The sequence below is a fragment of the Phlebotomus argentipes genome, unplaced genomic scaffold (assembly GCF_947086385.1).
Source record: "Phlebotomus argentipes unplaced genomic scaffold, Phlebotomus argentipes genome assembly contig_75, whole genome shotgun sequence".
In the NCBI taxonomy this organism is placed as follows: Eukaryota; Metazoa; Arthropoda; class Insecta; order Diptera; family Psychodidae; genus Phlebotomus; species Phlebotomus argentipes.
Window position 1 is genome coordinate 591,951 of NW_026776170.1, and position 14,286 is coordinate 606,236.

The 14,286-nt window shown below is 38.6% G+C and overlaps 1 protein-coding gene across 2 annotated transcripts in view; it reads right to left on the reverse strand.

Annotated features, from left to right (window-relative positions):
• Positions 1-14,286, reverse strand: part of LOC132257116 (paired box protein Pax-6-like) — a 33,229-nt gene that overhangs the window by 4,671 nt on the left and 14,272 nt on the right. For both annotated transcript variants that reach the window (XM_059753884.1, XM_059753885.1), the window contains exons 2-4: positions 12,026-12,372; positions 3,833-4,091; positions 526-770 (exon numbers count right to left, since the gene is read on the reverse strand). In XM_059753884.1, the coding sequence (XP_059609867.1) occupies positions 526-770; positions 3,833-4,091; positions 12,026-12,372 (851 nt within the window). The remainder of the gene's footprint in view (positions 1-525; positions 771-3,832; positions 4,092-12,025; positions 12,373-14,286) is intronic.

The following is a 14,286-nucleotide window of genomic DNA, read 5'->3' on the forward strand; positions in this document are numbered from 1 at the left end:
TTAATAGTGATTTCTCAAAGCTACACATTTTCTACATAGTTTAACTTTTTTACAGTAACACGAGTTGAGTGTAATTGCCCTCGCGTCTTAAGACATAGGCAATTTCAATAAAGCTTGGCTTAATTTCTTTTCTACTGGTGGTTACAATACATATTAAGAGAATTGTAGGCGGTGTTTCAACTTATTTTTTGTTGCTCTTTTACACATATCATTCTGCATTTTACGATATCTCGGCCCCTGATTGAGATATCGACATAATATCAACACCAAGTAAAAGAGCATAAAATTCAAACAATTTTCATGTCCTCAGGTAAATGTTTCAGAAAGAGGAAAACATCGTATTTATTAGAACTATGAGGAAAATTGGACAATATTTTTAGATATCCTAAACTAATTTGCGCTTTTGCATATATGTTTTAAGTATCGGCATTGTAAGGAAGCGCAAATTAATTTTGCTCATCTGAGTTTTAATTGCAAAGTTTGAACTGATATTTAAATTTAATAGAATGTTTCTCTCTATCTCACCTGAATTCGTGCTTCGGGTAAACCTATTTTGGCAGCGAGTCGCTCACGCGCAAAAACATCTGGATAGTGTGTCCGTTCGAATTCACTCTCCAAACTGTCGATCTGGTCATTAGTGAAGCTTGTACGATTGCGTTGGAGCTTCCGCTTCAAGCGAAGTCTCGCCTGATCGTCTTCTGTTCCCGTAGAACCGGCATTGGAGTCCCCCTCTCCGCTTCCCGTTTCATCCGAATGCACTCCGTCGAACTCTGCCGAAGATAGTCAGTAAAAAATGAAGGGTCTTGCTAACAAAGGCGTCTTTGCACCATTCAATATCAATTGACTTCAGTTACAAAGAGCCATCGAAATTGCGAGACAAAAAAGGCGACGGAATGACTTCCATGAATGATCAATTTGTAAAGAGGGTGTCATTGTGGTATTGCCATTGTAAGAAATGAACTTTTCTAGTTTTTTTTATGTACTAACGAAACTAAATACGCATTTCTTTTTACATGTCCTACAGTTAGGAAAAACGCTTTTTGGAAACTAGCGCAGTACAACTGAATTTTGAATATGAAATAATGAAAAATTATTCTTTGTTTTGTGTCTAGTAACCAAAACGAACTGAGAAAAATTAATTATCCTAATATAATGCAGACTGTCACAAGAATTAAATTTCTGTGGAAGAAATTTGTAGACCATGAAATACTTATGAGAAAAAGCTTTGAGCTTAAGTATAAGTTTTGATTATATGAATTAGGTGATTGGATGACTGAAAACGTTTTATGAAATATCTTTTTTATCGAAATCAGTAACAAAAGTCAATAAATCGGTTAATAAGTGTACGGTCGTCTGATTTGCAAAGGCAGACCATACGAGTACATCTTCAATTATTTTTCTTTAATGCCAGTCATCAGGAATATTGTATTATAGCCATAAATCCAAAAGTTTACTAATTTAAAGAGAGTGGAACCTCGCGGGTGTTTCGCGTTGAAAATGAAAAAAGTCTATTTGTTTAAACGATATTATATTAAATTAAAAAAATTGTTTTCATTCATTATGATTTATTTCAGCCAAATCGCGATTGTAATCAGAAATTAGGCTATATTTTGATTTTGATAATTTTCAAGACAAAATTTTGTTCTAAGTAAACAGTATTATAAGTTTCGATCATTAGTGATAACTTCAAGGGCAAACATTTTACGTGTGCTTAGAGGGTAAGTTTAGTTACAAGCCAAATAAGTTTTTGCCTAAAATGAAAATTACGGATATGTTATTTTCACTTGTGTGATCAAGTAAATAAAATGAATAATGAATACAATGAGAGAACACTAAAATTCTTTACTAAGAATTCAAATATGTTTAGAATGGCCTAAGATTGAGATCGAAAAGATTTTTCTGCAATATTTTTTTTAACAGTCAGTCTGAATCTCAATTTAATTTTAATATTTTTATTCATTATTTCGCGCTTGTTTTTGACCCACCCCCCATGCGGCCATCACCGTCTTAGCATTCAGATTCATCCTCAGGGGCAAAACAATGGATAAGCCCTATCACTGGATGTATTTTGTGGCGACATTTACATGTGGGAGTTTTTGTCAATCAGTGCGCGAAAGAAGAGGTTGAAAGTGTTGTCTAGCATACATGTAGTAGCTGTTCGACAGACATTGAGGGAAAAACTTTAATACTATGATAGACTAATTACTTAAAAGAAAAAACAAAAACGATGGAAGAAATGAGAACAGGATGTAGCGGGGAAGCCGGGCAGACTTACAACCATGCACTGAATTGAATTGAAGATTTGAAGAAACTCAATACCGCAAGCAGCACAGAAAAAGTAATTGTAAGTCCAATCAGCCGTCTTTATCTCTGCCATTCGTAATGACTTAGAATCTACTTCAATTTTGGCTGGTTATATGGATATGTATGTCTTATACTCTATATGTAAGTGGTCTAAATAAAAAAAGTTTGGACTGTAATAGTAACAGTAGTCATTTTTAATAGTGGTGATAGTAGTGAAAAATTCTAATGTAATATTAAAAAGATAAAGAAACATTTAGAATAATTTTTTTAGTTTCCAAACTTGGTAGTAGACCTGTACTATGTCGTTTCACTGTGCAATGGAGCGAAGATAAGCATCAACTGTCAAGAGCACGTGTCACATTGAATCTCCCTCTGTCTAAATTTGCTCAGAAAGCCGTAAAACCGAGGGGATGTGCTGAGGCACAGGAGAAGATGAAAGTGTGACGGGATAAACCGAAATACGATAGAGTGGAAAAAATGTGTGCACATGATATGGTGGAAAGCGTGCGTAATTTTCCAAATATTTTCCATTAGAATGAGTTTTCCCTAACAGGATTTTATTATTCCTCCAACTGGAGGACACCTAGTCATGAAGGGTGAGCCAGAATGTTAAATGAGGCGAAATACGAACTGTGAGCGAGAGATAGTGATGAGGGTAGAATACATTCCTGTAGCTGACTCGATCCTGAATACGAAATCCCGACTTTCTCATACAGAACAGAGATGCATCAGACCTACATCAAAGGACGAAAAAGATTTTTTTTGTCCGCTTCTGATTGACTCACCAGCGAATATGACGATATTTTACGTTTTAGTAGAACAGAAAAAATTTGAATTTGTGAAGATATGCCATTACGTACTGCTTAGTGAACTAATTCAGACTCATAAGCTTTTCGGAACTTTGGTGTCCTCTGATTTTATATTTTCTCTATACTTTTTATTGAAATAATTCAGCCTATAGATTTCCAGCCATTTGATGCGATCGGACTTAAGATACTACACAAAGTCTTGTACTATTGACCTTTTATTCCTTTTGAATTTTCACCTTCTGAATTAATATATACTCTATTCTAATCAATAATCGTGTTTCCTTTGTGAAGAATGAGTTTAAAGGGACTATCAAGATGCATGATCAATTTGAAATTCTCTCTATTTAATATTACGAACAATATTTTTCATGTACTTATTCATGTCTTTCTTATTTTCGTCTTTTTATTTTTTTAGTATATTATATTAATCAACACATTAATCGATTATTGACCGTTAATTGCTCATTTTTCGACTAGTCACATTTAGAGAAATCGGAAATGTTCTATTTAATAGAGTTGAACTTATCTCGCAGCATATGTTTACTTTTAAGAATAAGATAATATTTTTTTCTGATTAAGCCGCAGTTTGCATTTGTGTAGACAAGCGAAAGTGAACAATTTTGTAATAAGGTCACTTGAGAAATCATTCAATCTACTCTTCTTCAAAGGAAGGTTTCTAAAAAAATATTTATCTGAGTATACTTCAAATTTAGTCTCACCTTTTCTATTCTTAGGTATGATGGAATCTGCAAGCACAGTGGCACCAGAAGCAGATGATAATGAGAATGTGGCGATTGGTGGTGGATACCATGATGCTGGACGGCTCCAGGTTGGTTGTGAAACAGTTTGGTGACCATTGAAAAGTCTGAGTTTATCGCAAACGTCTTCAACGGGTGGCAAATCAGACTGTGGTTGCATTTGAACCTGTTGTTCTTTTTGTGCTGCTAGATTTCTTAAAACACGATTTATTGATGATACCTGTAATATAGAAACAAATACATGGAGAATAGAAAAAGAAAGCCAAGAAGAAGGGGTTTTTTAAATTAATTTCATTCCTCGCTCCACTGCTTCTATAAACCTTTTTCATTTTCAACATATTATAATAATCACACTTGAGAGCTCTCAAAATAATTCAAGTTGTTTTCGAGAGTGGCGTCACGACTAAATTAAAAATATGATTATAACGAACCCTTACACTTAACTTCCGTACATCGTCGAACACCAATCCCTGGCCGAAAAATAATCACAGTGAATCCTTACACTTAAGCTTTGAACAATTTTGGCGTGTCACATGACATGGTTCATATATTCTTCAAAATTTTATATTTTATAATATTATAAAACATAGCATTGTAGAAGGAACTTTTGATCGTAAAAATATTTTGTCAATGCAATGCAATTTTATTTCACAAATTTGATAAATTCATTCCATTTTTCATGGTTTTCAGTGTCATAGAAAATAATAAACATGCGCAAATATTTATTTTTTAGGAAGCAAATTCTGCGGCAGAATTTTTCAAGTCGAAATAAAATTTAATATTAATTTCAGATCTTTGAGGTCGTTTCTCCTATTCAATAGTTATCCAATATTAGAATAAGAATATTTATTACAACAGCCTCAGCGGGACAAAACCGATAGAAAGATCCTGCATCGTTAGCTTAATTACAAAAATTAATATTGACTTAAACTGTTTATATACGAGAAGCATGACGAGACAACATTAAGGATCACGAGGAGTATGTTTGCGGCTTTAAGTCTGAGATACTTTGTATTGTTGCTAACAACGTTTGATGTTTAATTGAAAAATTTCAAATACCCAGAAAAGCCGATAAAAACCACGCAAGTTGAATAATATTAATCAATAGCACATCTTTCAGGAACAGAAACACGCAACTTATGTCCTTTACTTTGGGTGAAAATGCATTGAAAAGGGTCGTAAATATTCTTTAGTTGTTTCTTTTAGAGACCTGGATAGGATTTGAGGCTCTAATTTGACAAAATTGGCAGCCGTACCGTCACCGTCCTGTGCCTGTACCGCCTTCACAGGTTCAGTATCACTGTATTTGTGCGCGAGTTGGGGGACTGCCTGGATTGTCTTGCTGCCCGGAATTTATACGTTCTGGGAGACATGAATATCAACATACAGGACCCTTCTACCAGCAATGAGTGTGAGGGCATAATGTCAGAGGATGGTCTGTCTCCTAATATCCGTGAGCTCACCAGGATCACCCGATCCTCCTCCACCTGCCTGGATCACATATACATCAGGAATCCCACGGGCGCAGTGGTGGAGAATGAGACATCGGTTCAACAGCTGGGAGTAACAGACCACTTCACAGAGTCGTGAATGAGATTACAAATCGCGGCTCAGACCGTTCGACCGCCATCAGGTCGATTTGCGCAAGGGATGGCTCCGCCTTAACGGCTGGCGACGAGATCTGCAATGAGATCAACAACTTCTTCGGCTCGGTGGTTGGCGGTCTGCTGTCTGTGGAGCCTACCAGTGTCCCTCCCACCGGTGAGTCGGCTGCTCAGTCTTTTTTCCTGGATTCGGTGACTGCGCGGGAGGTCTACTTGCTGATCAGGTGCTCCCGTATCCGATGTGTCCCGAGAATGGACCGGGGAGGACGTCCTGGCAAGATTTGCTCACAAGCTACACGAGAGCCTGAACCGTCGGATTAGCAGGAGCGTCTCGGCCGTCTTCATCGACATCACGAAGGCGTTCGACTCGGTGAACCATGGCATCCTCCTGGAGAAATTGGAATCAGCGGGCTTCCGCGGTGTCTCCCTCAACTGGCTCGACACATATTTGACGAACCGCTCCCAGCACGTCAGGCTCCGACCGGTCTGCGTCAGCGACTCGGTGCCCTGTGTGTGCGGTGTCCCCCAGGGCTCGGTTCTGGGTCCGCTGATGTTCCTGATCTACATAAACGACCTTCTTAAGTCTGTGTTCGTGGGACATATCACCGCCTATGCGGATGACATTGCGCTGATCCATGATGCGCCGTCGAGGTTGGAGGCCCGTAAGGCTATGAAGAGAGATCTGCTGTTGGTGAGAAGGTGGCTGGCTGACAACGGAATGATGTTGAGCTCTAAAACCGTCATAATGGAGTTCGGCCTGGGCCAGGAGACGGTCGACGGGATTATCAGCCATTCCCCCTACTGCGCGCGCGCCGTCGGCGACTGTGCCGATGACTGTATGAGGATCAGTCGAGTCCCGGACTTCAAGTATTTGGGGGTTGTGATAGACTCGCACCTGACCTGGAAGCCTCACATTGATCGTGTCAGAGGAGATATCTGTGCACTTGTGCGCCAGGTTTTTGCATTGAGAAATGTCTGTAGTGAGCAGCTGATCAGGGCCATATACATATTTTGCGCTGGCTGAATCCAGACTTGCTTATGGAGTCCTGCTATGGGCAACTCATGTGAGTCCCACCTGCTGCCGCTCGCAAGGGCCCAAAAGTCTCTCATTAGGCCTATGTCCTTTGCGCGCGGTAGAGACCACTCGCGCTCTTTGTATGAGAGATGAGACATCCTGCCACTCCGTCATTTGTATGTGGCCAGGATAATTGCCTCATTCCTAAGACGTGGAGTGACTCGTGAACTGCTCGTGTGTACCGCCCGTGGCAGGGGCGAGCCATTTGTGATTCCGAGGCCTCTCTCTGAGGTTTTCAAGAGATCGCTCAACTTCTCTACGCCGACGGTGCTGAGCAATGTGTTGCGAGAGCATGAGTCTGATTCGCTGAATAAGGCGGCTGCGAGGGTCTGGCTCTGGACTTTAGACTCCGCAGATGTCGACCGAATTAGTGAATCGCGCTATAACTAGCGTCTGTGTTGGGCACTGTCTTGACCGCCTGTCCTGTGTCTTATGGCCGAGTCCAGAGGTTCCGAAGGGCAGACTTGATCTCCTGAGCCCCTCGATGCCTGACGCTATACCCCGGCCGGAGCCAAACAGCCCTCGCGGCTAGGTACTGCGCCTCCTCCAGCATAGCGTCATGAGCGGTCGGCGCAGCGTCCCCCCGCCCCCTCCCCCACCGAGGGACGCACAAACATACAACCTGCGAAGGGACTTTTCCATCGTTTTGTCCTGGAGGTTGGTCACCAAAGCTAAGACGGCGATGGCCACAAGAAAGATTGATATGTACATGTTGTGACAAAATACATCAAAATCTAAATATTGTAAAGAAATTTGTATTGCAAAGGCAAAATTTTCAAAATTAGATTTTAACGATTTTTTCGAACATAATCTCTACGATATTCCATCGATTCCCATACGAAATAAACATATTGCAAGATTCTAACCACTTCAAAATAGATTTTCCTCCTCATAATCTACAAAAGAGTAGATTAGATTAGAAGAGGAGGTAGCGTAAGATAACTCTTATGGCCACGGCTATCCAGGCCAACTGACGGGTCTTTTATGCATCCCCAGGAAAATTTCCCACTGTCGCCCTACGAAAGGGTATGTGAGTATAAGTTTTTTTTCTGTTTTTTTTTCATAAATAGAAGAAAATAAGTGAAGGTAGTGTTAGAAGTGTCAGGAGTCCACCATAGAAACTTAAAAAATGTTTGGAAGTGGTGTACAGATTTCAGGCAAATTATCCCCCCCTCGGATGTTTCCCATAAATAAGCGATATTTTCAACAGCCCAAATAATAGGTGGTTTTTGCGATATTACCCTTGCAAATAAGGAAAAAAATCTGTACTAGTCGATATTTTCCATTGCTTATAGTCAAAATCGCTAATGTCGAGATAATGTCCTTTTACGTTATTTGACTCGATTTCGCGACACGAGTTTCGGACTCGTGAGAGGAGGAGAGAGAGGACATCAAATCTACGCCTATCTGAATTTCGCAAAGTAGACAATAGGATGTGTAAACTGAGATATGATTGCATAGCATGACTATATTAAAGACACACTCGCCTATCATCCGTAAAGGAATGGTTTTGTGTCCGTATTACCATGAAAAATTTTATTCGCTATATTTATATTAGATTAAATTAGATGTGAGTGGGGCGTTAGATATTGAGCCAACAGCATCCAGGCCATCGAACGAACCCATTGTACAATCCCCACTTATATCCCACTTAAGGGCCAAGGTTCAAAGCTAACCAAATCATCCAGATTGTGGTTTCTTTCAGACAGAACAGATTTGGCCTTGCGTGTTACTCCCTGTCATGTGTCGTCACTCTTGCTCATATCCTCTAATTTTTCCCACTCAGAGCCAAGGTTATTCAAGTCAGTCAAGTAAAATTCACAGACTGGCCCTGAGCATTTTTTTTGCAGACAATATCGCCGTTTTGCAAGCTCTACTAATCTGGTATAGTTTCCATTTATATATTGTTACGATATGCACAATACAAATCCCATTAAAGTATTTCCTTAGATTGAAACATTTAACCAATAATATTTTCAGTTGCTTTTGTTATATATTATATATTTGCAGTTAAATTCCTAATATATTTCGCATTTGTTGTGTTCCATCATTTGGCAACTATGGAGATCGAACATACTGCTGTAATATTTTCTGTCCTCACTCTACCCCCTGTAGTGCGGCCGCTCTTTTTCTCGTCATAAGTTCAGCTTAATTTTCGGGATTACAACGACTCTATCTCAATTTTACATTGCAGATTATATACTTATTATTTACAAACAATTAGTTTGATGGGAAAAAATACATATATGTGAAAAAAACCATATGCTGAGATTTAAATCCAAGATTTTGAATATTTAAATTTATCTTGTAATTTTGTATATTGAAAACTAGAGCATGGATCCTAAAATTGTGTACGAAGAAGATTGGTCATAGCTGAAAATTTGAAACACTTGGACTGAATGAAAATTTTGTTGGGATTGTTCGACCGCCTATTCAGGATACATTTGCTTCGCACAAAAATTCGTCGTCCCCTTCGATAATTTTTATCGATATATCATTGAAGCCCCGCAACGTTTCAAGTAATTCAATGTGACATTACCCTCCGAGTGACTGTCATTGTATTCTGATGACAATGCATCTGCAAAGGCGTAGTAGGGTGGCGTTTTTATCTTCACCCACTCCCTTACAAAAGGCCTTTAGCACTCCATAAATTAACAAGACTTGAAAGGGAATACATAGGTGACAGCTAGGAGCACACGAAGAATAAAACTGCCTTTTATTCCATGTTTTAGTTTATTGCTATACGTAAAATACGATGGGTATTGATTAAGGAAGTTAGTACATTACGTAACTTCAAATCAAAATATTTATATATTTCTCTCTCCAGGTTTCTCTCTCTAGGTTTTATATATATATATATATATATATATATATAAACTTGCGGTGTGGAATTAAGGTGGTCAAAAACTCCAGTTACGTTTTTTGTACTTCGATCACGGTCTGGCTCCGTCCACATCACTTCATTGACTCAATGAAGTCCCAGACTGATCCATATCTAAAGAACGGGTGATAAAAGCCCGAAACGTCGTAAGGAGAAGGAAAGGAGTTTTTTGCTATTCATAAATATGTTGCTATTCATAAATATGTACATAGATATATATATAAATAGATCACTCTATTTATTCATATATTTTCTTAGACAATCTTCTGTATTTTTGCACCATTCATTATAATTGGAGAACTTGCTGCCTAGTTCAAGGAGCTGTTTGATAGATTTAGTAATCATGTAAAGATAAGATCAGTTATTCTAATTACAAGTACAAGATATTTGAGTAAGAGAATTTAAACAGAATATGCCGTCGAGTTTTCGAGATATTTGTATGCAGTAAGTAAACTAATTCTTTTACTAAGTCTGGTATAGTTCCATATTGTCACTTTTTAAAATATCAATGTAGTTTCTACTGATAACAGCGATAAGGCTTGCTTGCTGCACTATATACTCTGTGGCATTCCTAGGAACATAGATATCTTGGCACTATTAGAAATAGAATAAAATAGAATATGTTTATGTATCGCTTATTAGTATACAAAGCTTTTGTAAGCGTATTTTGTGTCCACCGACGTTTAAGCGTTGATGACCAACCTCCAGAGCAAAATGGTGGAAAAGCTCTTTCACAGGTTGTATAAGCTTTCTTCCCCATCTCTAACAAGGTGAAAAAATGTAAAAATGTAACAGTAGTGATAATTTTAAAAGAGCTGCCTACGTAGTGCCCCTATTTCTCCTATTTATCTAAATTATACAGCAAAATCACCACCGAGTCACAATACATTGCTGTCATCACTCGCAGAATACTAATCGGGTCACCTACATTAATGTAATATGACGGCTTAACGAAGAATAACGCCGTACAGGGATCAGAAATACTGAGCATTCATCTATTTTTTCTGAGAGCAGCTACTGTGCATTGTCTGCTGGAATTCCCATCGCCAATAAAATAAGTTAAGGGCATCTAATCGAGGTTTATTGAAAATGATATAGTGTGCGCCAAAAACCGTTGGAGATCCTTAATAAGAAAAAAAAAACTATTTCAGTTACGATATTCTACTAAAGGCTTCTAATGTTGTGAGAAAAGAACAAATATTTTGGATGACACAAAACTTTTATATAACGGTGTAATTTGGTAAAGAATACTTTTTTTTCTCTAAAAACACTTAGCAATCAATTAATATATTTTTTTTGGAAACTTATTGTTTTCAGCACATAGTTTCTAAAAAAAAATTATCTTGGATTTCAGACATAAAGCCGTGAATGACATAATATTAGAGTAGAATGTATTTCGTTTTGCTCACAAGAACATGCTTTTGAAAGCGTAGATTGTGTTCATTGAAGTCTGAGTGTTTTTGACCAACTTCTAGAGCTAATCGATGGTAAATCGCTTTCATAGGTTGTTTCCTGAGTATAACTGTTTATATTTATTTCTGGGAAAATATGAAATTTTATTTTTATGGCATGCTCAGTTTATTCATTGTTTTTAGAAAAAATTTACTTCCACGTATATTTTATGCTTAGACGACTCTTCATCTTGATACAATTTAACAAGTGGCTTTTCTATTTGCCTTAAGAGCTTGCTAATATGGGTTTTTGGTGCCACAGAAACTCCGGGGAATCTTGATTGCACATCGGACCAAGTAACACAGTATCTCCAACATTAGCAACCCCTTCCAACTACTGCGTGTTTTTATAAATTATTATAATTTTTTGTCTTGTGCATTGGTCATTTGTAAATAAGTTTATTTGTGTTTAGTTTTTGGTAATTTGTTACAACCCGGATGAGAAGATTTTGTGAGGAAAGGATAGAGCGAGGGTTAGGGAAGCCTAGTCCACAGGACTGACAAGTGTATTCGGTGCTGAAATGCCGTATGTGCGCTGTGTGAATTGCCGTGTGTACACTAGCACCAAAGTTCTAAATTATAAAAGAATGCTTGGAATGTTTTCTAGTATTTTGGCCCGTTTCAGAAACCTAAATCTTTTTTTTACGAAAGAGAATATTTCCATTTGATTTTAAATATACCATATGTGCATGTTGGAAAATTTTATTGCAAAATTTACGACAAAATTTTCGTTCTCTAATAACACAGTAATCTGACAAAACAATAACACAATTATATTGTATAATATGTTTATTAAATTATTTATGATTGGTAATATGTAATGAACTTTTTGGCGCCCTAACTGCTTTTTTCATTTTGTAAGAGATGGGGAAGAAAGCTTATACAACCTATGAAAGAGCTTTTCCATCGTTTTGCTCTGGAGGTTGGTCATCAACACTTAGACGTCGGTGGACGCAAAGAACGCTCGCAAAAGCTTTGTACTTATAAGCGATTAATAAACATAATAATAATAATATTATACGGTAACGGGTTTGAAATTCAATTATAAATATGATATTGATAAATTTGTTTGCATTAAAAAATAGACATAAAAAATATTTCTGTGATCTTAAATTTTACGTTATGGAACCACCAAGTACTCACACTGGGAATGTTGTCATTGGTGCACACGCCGTCCTGTAACAGCCTATCGCGGATCTCCCAAGCAAAAATACTGGGGCACTCACGCTTGTACAGAGATATTTTGCTCACCACCTCCGTTGTGGCCACACGCGGTTTCGATCCTCCGATAGCGCGTGGTCTAATGCTGCCCGTCTCATAATATCGTCCCAGGATTTTGCTAACACAACCGTTGCTCACCTGCAGTATGCGGGAGATATCGCAGGGTCGAGCACCAGAATGCGCAAGCTCAACGATTTTTTGACGTGTAGAATCAGGTAGAGGGCGACCACCCACAAATACTCCACCAAGTTGATTTACACCACTGTGACCTGCCATAAAAAGTATTGTTGAGTGTTAACAATGCGCTAGGGCCCCAGCATCAAACCTAGCGCTACAGAGGATGAAACGAGAAAAATACTCTAGAAGCTGGATTTCAAATTAGGCGAGAAAACACTGATCCACCGATTTACAATTGAAGAATTCAATTTTCTGATCTCATTCAGGATTTCCAAAGGAATCCTAATGCAAATTTCCCGTTTGCTGCATAAGTCACTAAAGACTTTTGGTTGTATTTTGAGTTTTTCCGTTAAGAACGCACACCCAGCAGGACCTCACCGAGAAAACGGCAGAAAACTCAGCTCATTGGTCGTATATGCCGTATACGGCATTTATAAATGTTAGTTACAGAAAAGTCTTAGAGCTATGGTTGGTAATATATAGGTTATTATATTTGCTAAAATGCATTTTCCGTGATGCGCAGATCGTAGAAGGAGTGTAGTGTTCAGCAAAACCCCAAAGGGTGTGAAGCGTTGCCCACGAGAAACAGTTAATTGGGAACTTTTAGTGTGGGAAAGACTCTCAATACGCAGAAAATTCATCATTTTACAATAATAATAGTAAGGTGTGCATCATAAGAGAAAGAAGAAGTGAAATTTAAATCAATTATGACGAAGCTATTGCCAAAAACAGGAGCGGCTGTGGCTCAGTGGTCAATGCGTTTGACTCTCGATGCTACAGTCTTGTGTTCGAATCCCACCGCTTGCAAATGTTCGAACACAGCAGAGTGCAAAACAAAAATAAGCCTTTCAATGGCAAATTATAGCAGCCAAAATAGGTTGCTGTTGAATGTTCCAGCTGAAACATACGCTTCACTGGAATTGTCTTGTGCTCTGTCTCTGTATATATAAAGGTGGACGTTAGAACCACTTATGGTTGGTCGGAAAACTGACAATCTGCCATTGGAAAACAAAAACTTGTCTCAAATATCTCCTCTATTGGAGAAGGCTATGTCCCTCAAAGGGATGTCAAAGCCACGTAAGTAAGCAAGTAAGTATTGCCAAAAACAGAATTAAGCCTTTTTTGTCGGTGCTGGTACAGGATTATAGAATTTTTAGGACCTAAATCAGTAAGAATTATCAATCTATCTGAAGTAGCCGTTATCCGTGTAACTATTAGATAGATAGATTTTTATTATTCACAGCATGTATACAGCCCCTTTTTGCGGCCATCGCCGTCTTAGCTTTGGTGACCAACCTCCGGGACAAAACGATGGAAAAGTCCCTTCGCAGGTTGTATATTTTCGGGCCTCTTCGAGGGGGGGGGGGGCGCTGTGCTGGTGGTAGTGACGCTATGCTGGAAGCGGAATGCCTAGCCTCAAGGGCTGTTTGGCTGCGTGCGGGGTAGTGTGCCAGGCACCGAGATGTCCAGAGGTTTCGGAGCCTCTGGACCTGGCCATAAGACACAGGGGTTGGCGGTCAGGGGGACAGCGCCCGCCATTTATTCAAACACAATCTAGCCTAAAAAATGATTCTTAAGTAGCTCTATCATACATGAAAAGCTAAATCTTATCAGACTTATAAAGGAAGACACACTAAGTGATAATCAGTTTATACATGAAATGAGAACTAAAAATTAAAAATAACTTGCATTGCTTCATGTTAGATTAAATTAGACGTGAGTGGGGCATTAGATATTGAGCCAACAGCATCCAGGCCATTGAACGAACCCATTGTACAATCCCCACTTATATCCCACTTAAGGGCCAAGGTTCAAAGCTAACCAAATCATCCAGATTGTGGTTTCTTTCAGACAGAACAGATTTGGCCTTGCGTGTTACTCCCTGTCATGTGTCGTCACTCTTGCTCATATCCTCTAATTTTTCCCACTCAGAGCCAAGGTTATTCAAGTCAGTCAAGTAAAATTCACAGACCTGGCCCTGAGCATTTTTTTTGCAGACAATATCG